This window comes from Durio zibethinus, chromosome 21 (genome assembly GCF_047325235.1).
Source record: "Durio zibethinus cultivar Kanyao isolate XHJ-2024 chromosome 21, ASM4732523v1, whole genome shotgun sequence".
In the NCBI taxonomy this organism is placed as follows: Eukaryota; Viridiplantae; Streptophyta; class Magnoliopsida; order Malvales; family Malvaceae; genus Durio; species Durio zibethinus.
In genome coordinates this window covers 9,477,969-9,495,033 of record NC_143182.1, presented here as the reverse complement: position 1 = coordinate 9,495,033, position 17,065 = coordinate 9,477,969, and the positions used below count along the sequence as shown (strand labels likewise).

General features: G+C 35.8%; 4 protein-coding genes and 1 pseudogene across 6 annotated transcripts; 3 read left to right on the top strand and 2 right to left on the bottom strand.

Moving 5' to 3' along the window:
* Positions 1-208: 208 nt before the first annotated feature.
* LOC111305513 (elongation factor Ts, mitochondrial-like) lies at positions 209-4,990 on the top strand (annotated as a pseudogene). The gene is made up of 9 exons (XR_016331299.1): positions 209-578; positions 781-1,095; positions 1,219-1,391; positions 1,579-1,668; positions 2,246-2,417; positions 2,603-2,787; positions 3,877-4,002; positions 4,392-4,480; positions 4,702-4,990. The product of XR_016331299.1 is annotated as an elongation factor Ts, mitochondrial-like (transcript).
* A 183-nt stretch (positions 4,991-5,173) lies between these two features.
* Positions 5,174-6,868, bottom strand: LOC111305514 (photosystem I chlorophyll a/b-binding protein 3-1, chloroplastic). The gene is made up of 3 exons (XM_022903132.2): positions 6,217-6,868; positions 6,056-6,117; positions 5,174-5,929 (listed from the first exon to the last, which is right to left on the bottom strand). Exons 1-3 carry the CDS (start codon positions 6,364-6,366, stop codon positions 5,314-5,316), a joined length of 828 nt encoding a protein of 275 aa, XP_022758867.1. The 5' UTR covers positions 6,367-6,868; the 3' UTR covers positions 5,174-5,313.
* Positions 6,869-7,898: 1,030 nt separating this feature from the next.
* On the top strand, positions 7,899-10,219 carry LOC111306187 (ultraviolet-B receptor UVR8-like). Its single transcript, XM_022904095.2, has 4 exons — positions 7,899-8,360; positions 8,721-8,937; positions 9,074-9,392; positions 9,482-10,219. Exons 1-4 carry the CDS (start codon positions 7,930-7,932, stop codon positions 9,964-9,966), a joined length of 1,452 nt encoding a protein of 483 aa, XP_022759830.2. The 5' UTR covers positions 7,899-7,929; the 3' UTR covers positions 9,967-10,219.
* A 1,701-nt stretch (positions 10,220-11,920) lies between these two features.
* Positions 11,921-14,986, top strand: LOC111305512 (uncharacterized). Of its 2 annotated transcripts, none has more exons than XM_022903129.2 (6): positions 11,921-12,155; positions 12,245-12,276; positions 12,416-12,607; positions 12,993-13,043; positions 14,485-14,549; positions 14,637-14,986. In XM_022903129.2, exons 1-6 carry the CDS (start codon positions 12,082-12,084, stop codon positions 14,736-14,738), a joined length of 516 nt encoding a protein of 171 aa, XP_022758864.2. In that variant the 5' UTR covers positions 11,921-12,081; the 3' UTR covers positions 14,739-14,986. The 2 variants fall into 2 exon arrangements, with proteins under 2 accessions (XP_022758864.2, XP_022758865.2); XM_022903130.2 differs by having other exon boundaries at positions 11,922-12,155; positions 12,458-12,607.
* Positions 14,987-15,015: 29 nt separating this feature from the next.
* LOC111305510 (uncharacterized) lies at positions 15,016-16,557 on the bottom strand. Its single transcript, XM_022903120.2, has 5 exons — positions 16,239-16,557; positions 15,882-15,957; positions 15,517-15,776; positions 15,346-15,418; positions 15,016-15,265 (listed from the first exon to the last, which is right to left on the bottom strand). The coding sequence occupies exons 1-5, from the start codon at positions 16,350-16,352 to the stop codon at positions 15,111-15,113; spliced, it is 678 nt and encodes a 225-aa protein (XP_022758855.1). The 5' UTR covers positions 16,353-16,557; the 3' UTR covers positions 15,016-15,110.
* Positions 16,558-17,065: the final 508 nt, after the last annotated feature.

Sequence of the window (17,065 nt, the reverse complement as noted above, 5' to 3'; positions counted from 1 at the left end):
TAATATATACAAGATGAGGTATCTATTCAATGCCTATTATATCAATGTGCCTACAATTTCTTTCCTACCGAAGATAAATGCGTTCCATGTTACTCTGGAAATGACTGATATTAGAGCTCTCCCATAAGTTTGTTTCTTGCCCATAGCAACTCAGCATGCCATTCTCTCATGGCCCTATCTAACATTAAGAACCTTCGTCCATATTTGCTTGGAGTAAACACAAGTAAAAAATATATGATCCTTTGTCTCAATTTCACCGTTATAAAATGCACAGCTCAATGAATGCTTTGCACTGATCCCTAGCAATGATTGTGCTTTCTTTTCCCCCTCATTTTTTTTCTTATTTGTTTGTGGACTTTAGCCGAAATACGTTGGAACAAACCGAAGCCCGCATCAAATTTGGGCTCGCTTCCACCAAATCAGCTGGGTCTTAGCCCATTGGGTCGAGACTCGAGTCCTTCCCGGCTCCACTCATCTCAATTAGCAGAAACTGAGGTTTACACTCGTGAAGTGTTCCATCAAAATTTTCATCGTTCCACTTCCGCATCTTTGCAAATACACACTCATTTCATTCTAAGGTCAGCCTCTTTTCCCTGTCTTCTATCTCTCTCTCTCTCTCTCTCTCTCTCTCTCATGTGATTTAAATAACAAAAACTGAAATCTTTTTATTACTACTTTTAATTCTCTCTAAAACCCTTAAACCCTGATTTGAACGTGAACTCTGGGTTTTCTGTTTGCCACTTTTTTGATGGGTTTCTTTTGAAATATCATTACTTGCAGCAAAATATTAGATATAGAAAATGGCTTTCTTCAGAAATGCAAAGCGTCCGCTTGGGATCTTATTGTACAACACCAGGCTGAGTACTTGTAGTGGGCATGGATACTCTACTTTGGCAACCAAAGGAACCTCCATTGCTCAATCTACAGATATGAAAGCCTCAAAAACTGCTTATTTATATTGGGTTTCAAGAAAATTCAACTCTCAGGTTCCTTCCTCTGCTGAACAAATGAGCCTTATCAAGCAACTAAGGGAAAGAACAAGTGCCCCCATAAAGGATGTCAAAGCTTCTCTCGTTGATTGCAATTGGGATATTGGTATAGAATAGAAAATACTCGGTTTTTGTTTTTATCAGATATGATTTGTTTTTTCTGTTTGTTTTGGTTTTTGGATTGGTTTTATATTAAATTCTTTTGGATTATGGTTTTGTTTTAATGCAGAGGCTGCACAGAAAGATTTGCGGAAAAGAGGAAAGGTTTTGGCCATGAAAAAGTCGTCGAGGACCGCTGCTGAGGGTCTGCCTGCTATGGCTCAAAATGAGGGCAAGGCTGCAATAATTGAACTTAATTGCGAGACTGATTTTGTGGCAAGGAATGAAATTTTCGAGTACTTGGTTAGTGGGGGTTAATGATTCTCTTGTTAATGCAAAATCTCATTTGAAGTCAGTTCTCAGAAGTTTTTGCTTTTATTCAGTTCATATGAATGTTTATGCTTGCTTTTTCCCTTTGTTGTATGACTGTTGTTACTTATTTTGGTTCTGCTTTATTGCTTGTAATTTATCAATATTTTCTTTCACACAGGCTTTGGCTTTGGCAAAGCAAGCTTTGTTGGTTGAAAATTCTTCCCAACAGGTTCCTGGGGTTTTCTCATTTGGGCCTGAGTATTTAGAGGTGAGAAGTTTCTATGCTAAAAGCTTATTATTTTTTCTTATTGAACCAGCATGAGATATGTTGTTCGTTTTTACCCTTTTGCTTATACAATGTCTTAGTCCATATTATAAGGTGGAAAATTCTTTTAAAATTTCACTCTATCTTCAATCTTTGTGATCAAGAATTATCATTTTTGTAGAACCTCATCTAATGAACATGTCTGGCGTTCTCTCAAGGGTATGGAAAAGTGGATTGTATTTAGTCATGAATTCATTGTTGTCTTGTCTCTTCAAATTTTAAAGTCGGACTTTGGTTTTGGTTTATAAGTGCATTCTCTTGTTATAGTTGTCAAAAGTAATCATATGTAGTTTTTTTAATTTTATTCTGAACTCATTCTTGTTCATGCATGTTGTGAAACACTAATTGATCTCCAGATGAAACCAATGCAAGTAAAAGATTTGGTAGATTAGCATAAGTTATTTATGTTGGTGATTTTATTCTGAGTATATATCAAATTCCTGTTTCAATCTTTGACTCTTTTGCACCTATAATTGGAATTTCTATGTCTGAAGTTGATTAACCATTCATTTTCTACCAGGACTTAAAATTAAATCTTGAACATCCCAAAATTAGTGGGGAGACAACCATTCAAAGTGCAGTTACTGAAGTGGCTGCAATGATGGGAGAGAATGTAAAACTCAGGAGGGGTTTTGTGATGTCAACACCACATGGTGTTGTTTCTGCTTACCTCCATAGATGTCCTCAACCAGGTTTGTTTCTTGTGCTGCTATCCTATTGCTTGGTAGACAACATGCATGTGTCCTTGCCCACACAGACATAGAAGACATTTCTCACCCATCTTTTGACATGTTATCTTAGTTGTAATCTTATTGCCTTGCAGGAAAAGAGGATATGGCACAACAAAAGATATAATAACTATTTTATGTGGATGTAGGTTTAGGTTGAATTGCTGGAATTTTATCTCTTGAAGTAGAGAATGAGGTTTCTCATTTGGATGCCCTCCAGAAGGTTGGCTCAGAGCTAGCAATGCATATCGTGGCAGCAAAGCCAATATCCTTGACAAAGGAATTAGTGACCTCTGATGCACTTAACAATGAACATGAGATTCTAAGGTCTCAGGTACCTGTAATTCCATTTTCGGTTGCATCTAGTGTTATCGAATTTAAATCCCATTATTTCATGGATGCCAAGAGTTAAAATTTTCTTCTATGTGACAACCTTTGACACATTCTTTAGACACTAACAAGTAGATGACTTAAAAGTCATTGTTAGCATAGTTATTAAACTTGATAGTGTTTGTCATACTTATGAGCCAGACCTTTTAAAGATCCAGCGCAAACCAGTTTGACTCCTTTGCAAATTTGTGTCAATTAAAGTCGCATGAGTGATTTTGGTGGGAATTTAACCGAGGCCATGTGCATTATTGGATAAGCCACTTTAGACTAGGTTTTATGTCATATGTAGCTTACAACTTACAAGTTAAATAGATATTTTATGTATAATTAAGTATTTTAACTGGCATCAATATATTAGTACATAATATTCAATATATTTATAGGTTTCACCTATTTACCTACCTGGTCAACTGGTGACCAATCCTGCCAAAATCCTTTGCAGGATCAATAATGAGAGCAGGTTCTAATAGCTATTATTTTTTATGCTTTTGTGGTAATGATGAAGTTAGTAATCCCAACTCCATGATGAGAAAATTGGTTTATTATGGAGAAGATTTTTGTTCAGCCGAATGTGTTGGCTGTAAATGAGCCACAATGAAAGAAATAAATTTACTTCTTTGATTCTACCTAGTAATTTGGTTTAGTTTTAGAATCATTTTGCACATGATATGTTATTCTTCCTTTTTTGTGATTTGACAGTTGAGTTTACATATGTAAAACATATCTATCTCCCATTTCGCATGATAAATGTCATTTAGAATTAATAGCAACTTAAATGTATAAAGCCTCAGAAAGTACAAAACCTTCTTTGGGTACATCTACAAATCACATGGCAACATGTAGACTCTTGCATAAGATTTAAATGTGTTTCTATCAGCTTAGTCCCTAGTTGTTTTTGGATGGCACACTTTCTACCAATGGAAACATATATTCTTTGGAAGTAGTTTTTTGTTGATGCATCATGTACAATGTAATATAACTACTCAATCTTAGACTCCATTTTGTATGTTTACCAATTTATTTTGTATGTCAGGCTGAAAGTACTGGAAAGTCTGAGATGGCCATAGAGAAAATGGTTGAACGTCGTCTGCGTAAATACTTTGAGGAGGTTGTTCTAATGGAGCAAAAGTATTTCTTAAATGACTCTCTAAGTGTAAAGGTTTGTGAGGCCTTTCTGTTGTATTTTAAACTTAAACTTGCTTTCTGATATGAAATTCATAGCTCTGCCTTATTTCTTCATGGGATTGGGATTTCAAAGGCTAAAGAGGTATAAATTTAGAAGGTTGAGGCTGTCAAGACTAGTGTGCCTTTGGACTTGGTACGCATTAGTTGTTGCTGGACTTATTTCAGGATGGTGCCACTTCTACCAACCTATGCAATATGGATGTTTCTTGCTGGAACGTGCTGTCTGTGTGCACACAATACACATAGATACTTTTGTGGGTGTAAAGATTTATGTGCTTTAAAATGCTTGTTGACTAGGCATACCTGTGCATTTGCTTGTGATTAAAAGTATTATAGTTATTAAAACTTTATACCCTGCTCCAGACAATTTTGGATAATATATCAAAGGAAGTGGGCTCACCTGTGAAGATTGGGAACTTTTTCAGAATGGAAGTAGGAGAAGGAATTCAAAGGTAGAGCAATACCTCCAAAACATTTATGTTTCTCATGTGATAATCTTCTCAAGGTTATTTTGGTACTTGGGTGGGTGTTTTTTGCGGGGTTGAAAGAGTGTGCTGGGGGGGGGGGGGGGGGACAATGGGACTTTAGCAGCTGATATTAATAAATTATTCCTGCTATAATTCTTGCTAATGCAGCGACTTTTGTTATGTTCACGACTCTCTTTAATTTTCAGGCTAGGAGCATCGAGTTCAGATGAACCTGTTGCTCAGGCTGTTTAGTTAAAGATGTTGCGTAATTTCGTCTCCAAACTGGTGCCTGAGGGTCTAACCCTGAAGCAGTCATCATAGAGTTGAGAATCTTATTTTGCTTTTCTCCTGATTTTGAAGATGTCAGTGTGCCTACCTCTGTACAGAAATGTTTGTTACTGTAATGACGATGCAGGCCTTTTCCTTTGATTAAACATGCTTGAAAAGCTTTATTATTTTCTCCATAAATATCAAATGCTTGTCTTCCTTTCTTCTAAAATTTCTTGATTTGACTGTATAACTACCTCTTTTGCTTCAAACAGTGGCTGAATAATTAGGACTATCCTACGTTCAGTATGCAAATAGGAAATGTTAATGTTCACTTCTCCATGGTGAATCTCTTCTCCAACATCCCTATGTAAATTCTCATTGGTCAAAGGTGATGGAGGAAAATGATACTTAATACAATAACAAGTCTATTTCAGTTCTTTCTCACAGATTACAGAATAAATTTTCACATGTTACAATGAGATCAGGAAAGGCTAAGGATATAGGAGATGGGGCTTGGGTAGTTCCATGCAACAAAGCAGGCACTTCATCTAATGGAACTTGAGGTTAGTCAAGATATTGTTGTTGAAAGGATCAGCCAAGTGATCTAGGAGGTTCTGGAATGGCCCTACTCCTGTTACAAGCCCTTGGATGAAGTAACCCACGATTGCCAACATAGCCAATCTCCCATTCTTCACCTCTTTCAGCTTCAAATCCTTCAATGACTTCTCATCTTTTCCCAAACCAAGTGGGTTAAAGAGTGGTCCTCCAGGGTATGCTGGCTCTCCAGACCCTCCAAGATACTTCTCGAATCCCAAGAAATATTGTTTCCCCATGGAACCTGGGTTGGCCCAGTCTTGGAATCTTCTGTGTTCTGCAAATCCCATGAGTGCCATCTCGAACACAAACAAAGTATAGGGGTCTGCCCAGTAGTTGTATGTTCCTGCTGGTGGGATCACACCAGTTTTAAACCAAGGGAGGGCTGTTTCTGGAGGAATGAGGCCAGCCTTCCCAAGTATTTCAGGGGCAATGGCACCAACTGCACCCATCATAGCATAACGCCCGTTGATTACTTCACCATAGGCTAACCATTTTGGCTCGATGAACCCTCCTGGACCTTCAGGGTCTGAGAGCCCCAATGGGTCGAATCCATAGTCACCTGGAAGGCTGTAGAATTGACAGGCAGCAAATTTGAAGGATTAGATCACTTATCTAGATGTCAGTGCTATGGAAAAGGAGCAGCCTATCAGTACATCAAAATGCCATAAACCGCTTGCATCTGGTGATTTTTACCTGCCATCCAAGTATGAAAGGCTTTGTTTAGATGCAAACCACAAGGGTCTATCCGCTCCTTGCTGAAAATGCCATATTAACAATTAATATTAAGTAAAAACAACAAAAGAAAAAGACACAACATGATCATATTAATGGGGAGAATATGGGAAGAATGAGACCTTAACAGGAGGAGTGGAAGCTGCCCTAACAACAAAAGATCCCTTCCTTAAGGATCCAATTTGGGATTGGAGTGGTCTAGCTCCTAGAATCTGCCTGGCAGTCTCCACTGAGGAGCTAAGAGATGCTGATAGAAGTGCTTGCGTTGCCATCTTTTCTTTGCGGCAAACTTGCTTTCTGGGTGTGTAGTAAACTCTGCCAACGAAACAAGTCAGGAAATAAGGACCAATCTAAGCCACTACTTGTGGGGTGGAAATCCCGGTGGATGACATGAGAGCTCAACTTAATCTCGAGATTGGGTTGGGATCTCGTTGTCCAACAAGGAGTGTACACGTAGTTTGATTAACTGGATAAGAGATATTGCCCCGATGATGTACCTGACAGCAGAAACTCCACTGCCACATGGCTGGCTGTTAAACCATTACTCTTTCCCTGGTAGATTCTGTGTCTCCTAAAAAAAATCTGGATATTTTTGTTGAAAATGGACTTTGCTTAAATGCAAGTTTAGAAAATCAAGTTTAGCAAATAATTTGGAAATTGGAATTATAGATATTTTGGCTATTTAAAAGCTTTTAGTTTTTTTTTTTTTACAGGTTTAAAAATGTTTCATTTTTCTGAATTAGAGGTGTAGCAACTATCTTCTAATTATGTCTCCCTTTACAATATTTTTGGATAATTTTGCAACATATACATCTTCTAAGAAGAAGTTTGAAACTCTTGCAGAATGATTGGGGGAGTGAGGGTGAGGCGCCAAATTTGCCGGTGAAAACAAAAAAATTCATTGCAAGAATTTTAGGCACTCCGTAATTTTTTTCTCCATTTTTTCTTAAGCTTTTCGACAAGTTCTGTCCCCTCCAATCTGATAAGGGTGAAATTTTTTTGTTTGGAAGTTAAAAAGATCAAGCGGGGCAAGCTATGTTTTAAAATAAAAAAAATCTAGATCAAGATCGGGTTTAGGGCCCTCAATCTCGGCCTGTAGTATAATTAAAAATAAAATATTTTATTTTTTATTATTAGATATATGTATAATATATTAATAAATTTGTTTTATAAGATTAAAGAGATTAATTTAAGAATATGAAATAATATTTTTAAATTAATTAAAATGTAACTTATATTAAAAGATAAAAATTTCATCAAAATTTCATTAAAATAATATCAAAAATAAATTTTGAAACAAAGTGGAACAAATAAAACTTACTCATTTTTTTAATTAGAATCGGATATTAAAAAAAAAAATCCAACATTAAAACGAGATGACTTCAAGTTAAAATTATATATGATCGAATATGATTTGGATTGTCAAAAATCCGTTTTGCCTTGTTGCAATCCCTACTTAAATTTGAGTCTTTGTTGTATTAAAAAAAAATCATTATAAGGATACAATACATGAGTAAAGTTTTTAACATTGTTCGAAAAAAAAAAATCAAATAGAACTTACAATACTCCTAATCACCATATTATAAAAATACTATAGTTTACTAAATATTATAAAAAATATTTAAGTCAACTTTTTCTTAATTATGTCGATAAAATTTTGAGTTTGAGCTGCCAAAGAAAAATATTTTTGTTTATAAATTTGAGATATTAAAATGGGATATCAACAACCTATACAATCTGTTGGTGAATGTATAATTTTCTCTTTTGTACATAATAGCATCGTAATATTATTTTTCGATCCAATTAAAACCCAAAGTCCAAAACGACCCAATTTCATGTTGGGTCAACCCATCAGCCCAAATTCCAAGTTATACAAATGCGGATCCGCCATTGCCAACACATTCACAAAGCTAGTAGTTAAAATGCAGGTTAGCCGATCCTTGTGGAAGCGTCATCAAAGGAATAAAACGGCACTTGCAGTTTCCGCTGAAGCCTTATGCGCTCAGAGTACTACTACTAAACCAAGATGGATGAGTACGGTAATGAGCTTTGGCGACGGCAACCAGGGGGCATTGGGTCTACCCGAGTCAGAGACTGGTCCCAGAGGCGACGCTTACGAGCCCACCCGGGTCCCCGGTCTCCCTTCCGATATCACCAGCATCAGCGCTGGTCATTATCACTCGCTCGCTATTGATTCTCGCGGTGGACTCTGGGCTTGGGGCCGTAGCCAGGAGGCCCAGCTGGGTCGTGATTCCCTTGCTCCGAGGTCAGTTCAATCAAATTTTGATTTTGTCATTTACCCAGTTTTTAATTTGGTGGGAAACTGATCTTTTTTTTATTCCTAGTTGCGTGTTAATTATGATAAAGCTTGGTTAACATTGTTGTAAGCTAAATTGTGTTACAGCATATAGGAACTAAATTCAATCTAGTTCTTTAGGGTGATCAATGTTTTGATATATTGTACAAATTTAAATTTAGCCAAAAGAAAGATTTTTGGTCCTGGATTTTCTTGTGAATAACCTACTTGTTTTGGCATAGTTAGTTATAAGAGAAATTGTTATTATGGATCCACATTGCATTTAAGGATTTATCCTAATGTGAAGTGGTTCATTGTTGATTGGAGCAGAGATTCATGGAATGATCCAAAGAGAGTGGAAGGGTTGGATCATGTGAATGTTTGTGCTGCTTTTGCATCAGGCGTTATTTCTGCCGCAATTGGCGACGATGGTTCTGTGTGGGTATGGGGAAAGTCTAAGCGGGGACAGCTCGGTCTTGGAAAGGATATCACTGAGGCTGTTGTTCCTCGCAGAGTTGAAGCACTTGCAGGAGAAAAGATAGTAAAGGTGGGCTCCTAAATTCTTAAGGTAGATTAATCTAGCCCCATAAGTTCCATAAATTTTGCTAGTATGCTTGAGCTTGATCTTAAAGCTTATAATATCTATTAAGAAGGAAATTCCATGATTGCATTTTCTTTGACAGGTTTCATTTGGTTGGGGGCATGCCCTTGCACAGACAGAGGATGGAAAGTTGTTGGGCTGGGGTTATTCAGCTGACGGTAGGATAGGAAAGGTTGGGGAAGCTTTGGAGGCATCTCTGCTGGACTCAAATGCAAATATATCTATGAATAACAAACAGTTTTCAGGTTCAGGACTGGCTGTTGCTGAGCAAATGGTTTTAGAAGGAATGGAGAAAGAGAAAGACATGCCAATCATTTGGGAAACTCAATTGGTTGAAGAACTACAAGGGGTTGAAGTGAAAGATATTGTATGTGGGCTTGATCATTCCTTGGTTCTTTGCTGTAAGTAACAGTTTGTGCAGATTCATGTACGATTGTGCATGTGGAGATGTTGGCATGCAACTTTGTTAATTTTGAGTGTCTAATTGCAGGTAATGGCACTTTATTGAGCTCGGGAAGTAACATATATGGTCAGCTGGGCAGACTCAAACTGGATTTGGGATTGTTACCAGTTGATCTAAGCGTCCATCCCGTGTCTGTAGCATCTGGTCTTGGTCATTCTTTGGCCATTTGTGAGGTTGCATCACCGGATGTTGAAGGTGGTGGGAAGAGCATTTTCTCATGGGGATGGAACCAATGTTCACAATTAGGTAGGCAAGGACCAGAGAATCTCCCATCCGTGATTGAGGGATTGGAAGGGGAAACACCTTTGTCAGTGTCAGGAGGACGGGTGCATTCTATTGCTGTGACATCTAAGGGCCAGGTGTGGGTTTGGGGCTGTGGTAAGAATGGCCGGCTTGGGTTAGGAAGCTCTAGCGATGAAGTTGAGCCAATCCTGCTTGATTATTTGGAGGATTTTGAAGTTCTACAAGCAGTGTCTGGTTTTGATCATAACCTGATCTTGATAGCTGAATGATGTAACTATAACACAGTGATTATTGAATTTGCGAGCTCAAGTTTCACAATCATCAATGCATAGATCCCAAGTCCATCTAGTTGAGGGGTATGCTTTCCAGTGGTTTCAGTTTCTATCTAAATAAAGTGTGTTTAGAGTCAAGTTTTTATTAGCTGAACTTTGAATTGTAAGCATCAAACAACATTTTGAGCAAGCTCATCAAAAAAAGATAAGTAAAAACAAGAAAGTAAAGAATATTTTGCACATTTAAATCCATGGCCTATCACTAAAAAAAAAAATTTTAATAATATTTTGAACATATAAACAAAAACTGTAGTGATTTAATTGTATTTGTTTTTTTAAAAAATGTTTAGTAATCGAGTTTCCTGTTTTTTAGGCAACAATAGGAACTCATTTAAACGTCATAATTTAAAACTTTTGGTAAAAAAAAAATATTTTTTGTCTAAATTGTGGAGGAAAGTGGGGTTTATACAAATGAATAGTATTTTTTTTATGTAAATCAAAGAATAATTGAAAAATATAAATGTAGATTGGCAATTTTATTAATTTTAAAATTGTAAACGTTTCATTTAGTTTGGAGTTTTAGTTAGAGTTAAATTTTTATTTTATTTATTTTGTGTTTATTTTATTGAGTTTTTTTATTATTGTTTTGGTTGTTAAAAAAAAAAAAAGAAAGTCCCTAACTATATAAGAAAAGAGTTAGGATCCAAAAATAATTGAAATAGGTAAGTTTTATTTGAATTTTTGAGGTTAAAATTGAGTAAAAAAGAAGTTAAAGATAATTATTTTTAAATTTGGACTCGTATTGGATTTAAGATTAAATCCATATTCAAAGACTTACAATTAATACAAAGGACAACAATCAAAGAAAAAAAGTAGGAGAGCAAAAAAAAAATTTTGAGAAATCTGTTTTGGTGATGTTGCTTGTTAACCAGCATCCATTGTTGCAAGCCGAGTCATCTATTGAGCTGAGCCGAGTAATCAAATCGCTTCTTTTTTTTTTCTTTATAGTCGAGTTTAGCTGCATCTTTGTTGAGCTAAATTGATTCTTTTGATTTTTTTTTTAATTTTTATGTATTCAAATTTTTTTAGATATAAAATTTATATTTAAAATATTTTTTAATCTCATCAAATTATTAAAAAAATTTAAATTTCAAATTAAACTTTAGTTTAATTATTTTTTTAAAAATAATTTTTAAATAAAATCAATGCTATCAAATAATTAAAAATTTTAAATTTTAAATTAAATCTTATTAAATTATTGAAAGATTTAATTATTTAAACAAATTCATAAATAAATTTATATTTTTTAATTCTATTAAATTGTTAAAAGATTTAAATCTCATAATTAAATATTATCAAATTATTAAAAAATTTAATTATATTTTTAAAGAAAGTTAAATTTATATATTTTTTAATCTTATTAAATTATTAAAAGATTTAAATATTAAAATAAAATCTTATTAAAATATTTTATTGATTTTTAAATAATAAATTATTTAATAAATTTTAAAAAATATTATAAAGCTTTAAATAACACGAAATTAACTAATATCAATATTAAAAGGGTATTATAATATTTTTTGTATGTAATCTTACTCGTGAACTTAATTTTAATTTCATAAATTAATATATATATTTTTAAAAAATAACTAAATCAACTTTAAAATTTCTTTTAAAATGAAACACATTCAATTAAATTACTTATTACTACTAAATAAAAAAATTAGCGAGTACTGCTTAATTTGTGTCATAGGTTCACGGATATATAACGACAAAAGTTAAAAGTAAATATAAGTTTTGTTTTTTGTATTTTTTTAAAAGACAATTTGTAACTTGTAAGGTGGAATTTTCTTTTATTTGGTAGGCTTGTTTGAAAGGAATAAGAAAATTATAGGAAACGGGGCGTTTTGGGGAGGAGTTGCTTGAATAAAAGTCAACACGCTTTGGACCAAAATCAGCCGAATTTAAGACCCACAGCCGCGACGCAATCGGAAATCGAACTCCGGACTCCGCAGTCCGTACGCTCCGCTGTAAGAGGAATAGAAAATAAAGTAATAAGAAAGAGATTATCGATAGTATTCTTGAAGCAGAGAAAGGAAAAAGGAGAGGAGGATGTTGGAAAACCCTACACCCACTGCACCTGATTCCGCCCCTGCAATCAAGCGCTACGCTCCTCCCAATCAACGGTAGCTTCCCATCCCTAAAAACCCTCTTCCGTTTCTCTCTTTCTTTAATTTCTATTTTATTTTATTTAAGCTTTGCCTTAAAATTGCAGAAATCGTTCTCTCGGCCGCCGTAAATCTGGAGGTGAGTTTCTTTATCAATTTAATTTATTGGTTGTTCCTTTCTTATTTCCTGTGATTTTTAGGTAAGTAAATTATTTTTAAAAAAATGTCAATTTTACTTTTATTCATTTGGTAGACTGAGTTGTAATTAAATCTTGCAGATTGGTTTGATTGGACTAACAATGTTTATGGGAATGATTCAGAGAAGAATCAAGGTGCTGCCACGTCGAGAAATAATAATCCACTCGGGGATGCCGGGAGCAGTGCTATCCTCAATGATGACCACCTTCGTCCGGCTTTAATACCTTTAGAAGGCTGCTCTAGAAGTGAAGCTTCTCGCCTTTTAAGCAATCGTATGTAATCTCTACACACTTTTGGCTTTGCTATTTGTCTCTAGTTTTCTGTTCAAATTTTATTTTTGCTTTTTTTCTTCCTTTTTTTTTTTTTTTTAGTGAAAAGCAAAAAGTAAAAGCTTTTACCAAATAGAGCCTTGGTTACTCTGAACGAAAGTTGTATATTTTTGTTAAGAATTTATTATAGGGATTGCCCCTGTTTATGTATTCCGAAAACATTGGTTATTTTGTTAGGTGCTTGAGTGTTTTGCTCAAATGCATCATTACGCTTAAGTGATCTAAACTACTGATAGTTGGGGAGATGATTTTCTGTTTCTTTTTATAAGGATCCATGCATGCAATCATATGACTGATCTACATTCATTGTTTATCTCCTCAAATGCAGGTTGGGCAGCTGTCTTACGACAATACCGCGATACATCAATTGACTTGTCTGGTGAGTGAAGAACGGGAACTTATAAAATTTTCCATTTCATATATGATTTGATTGGCTTGTTGACCTTTCTGTGCACATGAACTTGCATATCCCATAGTGGAACGTTATTTGCATGATAAATGGTGCATATGTTATTAGTGATCTGATGAGCTATGCAAGCTATATATTTGGAGAATTGGATTGGATAGACTGCTACGATAAGTAACAAAGGTCTCCTTATAAACTAAAGAAGAATGCTTTGAGAAAATTATAAAGGTGTGTCTTCCAAGAGACCTTCTAATGTAGTTCTATACGTGTCAGTAACACTCCTGGTCCAAAAAGAAAGAGGATGGGGTGAGTTTAGTTGTATGTGGTGTTTGTTGTTCCATGTGAAATTAGGTGATCATGATTTATTCTATCTTGTTGCATTCTACATGCATTTTGGCAGATAGTGGAATTTGATTTCCATCTCTGGAGATTATATGAAGTGATGAACAAAACAGATGGCTTGTAAAAAGATATGTATTCTTTTTATTTACTTTATATTCACGTGTATCTTTGCAGCACAAAATTTCTGCATTTGTCAAATGCAGGTTGTTAGGTATTTATTTCCAAAAGCAACCACAAACGAAATTTAGGTAAAAGGAAGTATAATTATGGTTGTGTTTGGCTCTTGGCAATTGACTTTTGTAAAATTAAGGCGTCCTTATGGTAGTAGCTATTATCAGTTTCTTTTGTACTGGGCTGTTGAAGTTGGTTGATCAGGCTGAGTGTAGAATAGGGGCCTGTAACTGCTAACCATGAGATAATTTCTTTGTTTGGCCCATGAGTTGGTGCTTTTGGTTGAGCCTGACAACTAGTGAATGCTTTAGTTAAGTTGAAGGGATTGGAAAGAGGGAATGAAAAGATTACCAACATTTAAGCATCATCGTTGAAGATGTCCTATGAATATGAGATATTTGGGGATGGGGATCAATTTGGGCAATAAGTTAGTTCATGCCCTAGCACAAACCAGTGGGAATTGAGCTATGCTAGTGGATAAAATCATCGTTTTTCTATGAACTCTGTCGCTAAGATATCTTTAAAGGTTCCTCATTCCAAGCATGGGTTATGAATCTTCTTAAAACAATTTCACCAGCTCCTATACCATTCTGTTTCACTGCATTAGGATGCTAAACAAAGTTACCAACGAGCCAGAAGTTGCTCTTTTCTTTTAGATTTTATGGTAGGTGGCAGTTCTATGGTTGTTGCCAGTTGTTTATGGAATTTTGAGTGTTATATTAGCATTTAGCATCCTTTGTCATGCTGTTTTTGGTTTATTTATTTGTGCTTGTCCTTCTGTCTGACCATGTTTCCATGATTGTGTATTTGTGGATAATTTCTTCTTTATTTTTATCTGTGAGCTAAAAACAGACCAGACTAGATGGTTATTCAGTATTTAGTTTGGATTTCCTTGTTTCAGAAAGACCAGTTATGTACTCTGGAAGTAGTGATTCAGCCTGGAGGAATTTGAGACTTCCCCATCAGGTATTCTTCCCTCCTCCCCTCCCCTCTTCTCCATCTCTTCTTCTCACAAACCTCTTTCCTTACGCGGTTGGCTTTTATTTTCCTCAGATGATGTCCCCAACAAACAGTACTGGACCTTCATCTGGTTCACAGATGGACTTCTTGGGTGAACTTCGTCGTGCAATTCGCAATACCACTTCTGAGAACTAAAAACCGACACAATCTGACATTTGTGGACGTGGACTTATGAAGTACTTTATGAGCTTTGGACTCAAAGTACCTGTTGTATGTGTTTATTAGTTACTTAAATGCTACTTGTTTGGGCCATCATGTTATTTACTGTAAAGCATGGTCCAGGCATTTGCGAACTCCCTGGTCCTCGGACACATAATTTAGATGAAAAATTTATGACCTCTGTTATCTATTCAATGTTCTATTATTATTATTATTATTTTTTTTTTGAGAAGGATAAGGGAGAGAGTGTGGATTGTGGAATAACGTGTTAAATGAATTGGAAAATTTTATATGCGAGCATTATTTTCCGACATGAATAATTACATGGCATGGATTTTATGCTATAAATCATTCTTTCCAGACAGGAATGATTCCTTGGGCTGCCAAACGCTTTTCAACCCAGAAGACTACATGCTTCGCTGTAATTTTCTTCTCATCAACGAGGAAGGGCTCGACAGTGCTTGCTCCTGAGCCATATGAAGACAATGAAAAACCTTTTGGACCTGTGCAAATGGAGAAAAATGTCAGATCATTTATGGGCAATGTACCTGATGGTTGTTTCCAATTGCTGAAGTTACAATACCTGAAAGGTCTCCGCTAGGGAAGAAGGCCCAGAATGAGTAAGGACAGCCCTTCTTCAGGAATGAACCTTCTAACTGTCAAGTTTGAAAGGGAAGATTCATAAACTATCAGCTAGAGCAAATTGAAATGCCATTTTTAGGACAATTGATTAGTGAGAAAATGGAGCAGAAACCTTGTTGTCTTGGAAAGAGAGCTCAATTTCGGAGAGATCATCTTGACCTTCAAGTATTGTTTTCAATGAAGGGATAACATCCTCCACCATCAATTCTGGCAGTGGTTTGGCAGGAGTCTTTGCTGCAGGTTTGGGCCTTGCTGCTGCTGCTTTTGGGGCTGCCTTGACTTCCTCCTTCTCAGCAGCAGCTGCAGCCTTTGTTTCAGCAATGGCTGATGGTTTTGCTTCAGCAGGAGTGGCTTCCTTTGTTTTAGCAGTGGCTAATAGCAAAAGAAACACATTTTTAAGCAAATCGAAATTCAGAAGATGAGCTTTGCTTCTAAGGAAAAGAATTCTAACGTACCGCTAAGAATGGAGAAACCAACCTGTAGGACTAGACGATTCTTGCACAGCAGAACAGGTGACACATCCACGGGAAATAATTGACTTACTGACTATTTGCTGCAAGGTTTCAGTCGAATGATTCAGCATAATATTAGAAGCACTAGGTTATCTCATGACCATTCAGTTCAAGAGAAAAAACGTTGCAGAGCTCCCCAGTCTTTTGAACTCTAAATCTAAGATTCAGATTCATTTCCATTGCTTTCAGTACAGAACTGCCGTTTTTTCTATTTAAAGAGAGGAAAATAAAGAGCATAGGCCGAGGCAGGTGATAATAGACTAGTCAAAACAGTTGCTTGAATTAAATGATACAAAATTGTAGCATGTACAAATAAACTTACCATTGATAGTGTGCATGAGAATGAAGAGGAGGTGGCTCTGGAGTTCCAACCAAGATATGAAGAAGACGACGGAAAGCTTGAAAAGCCAATTGCTCTTGCTTCCGGTATAGCCATTTTGATACCACTGGAACTGGATGAAGCTCTGGCTACTTCAATTTTATTCTTTCCCTACTTTTTGTTCAGTCATCAAACATTTTTGGGATTTTGGTGCCTTGTTGAGTTTCTTTATTTTATTTTGAGCCAGAGGCAGAAAAGACTGCTGAGCAGACAACAGGAGAAGAGCACTGAATGAATAGAACAATGTCTTCTGATCCACAAGAAGTTTAGGAGAATATATGCCACTGGTTTCTTTAATTTTCCTTCTGTACGAAAAATAGATATTTATTTCCGTATCCTGATAAGTTAAAAATAATAAAAAAAAGGAGCAAATTAGTGGTCCACCACAACCCTAACAAAAAAGAAAAATAGCAAAAATGTGTTCCGGCTCTTACACTTATAGCCTTAAAAAAAAAAAAAAAAAGGGAAAATGGGAAACAAAATCATTTGGGTTTCTTTTCGAAACGGTGGGCCATTTTTGCATCCAACGGTTGTAGTAGTTAAAAACAGTCTGAACCATTGTTTGTCGTAGCATCACCTCTGAAACTCATAGCCCATATGCCCTCATTTCCTTTCTTTCTTGTTGTTCTTCTTCTTCTCCAAGGGAGGTCTCTTTGTATCTTGTCGTACGATTCCAACAACGATGCCCTTATCTTGTGGGTGTCTTCTTCGCTGAATAAATCTTCGATGTCTCCTATGACTTCTTCTTCTTCTTCTTCTTGCTTGATCAA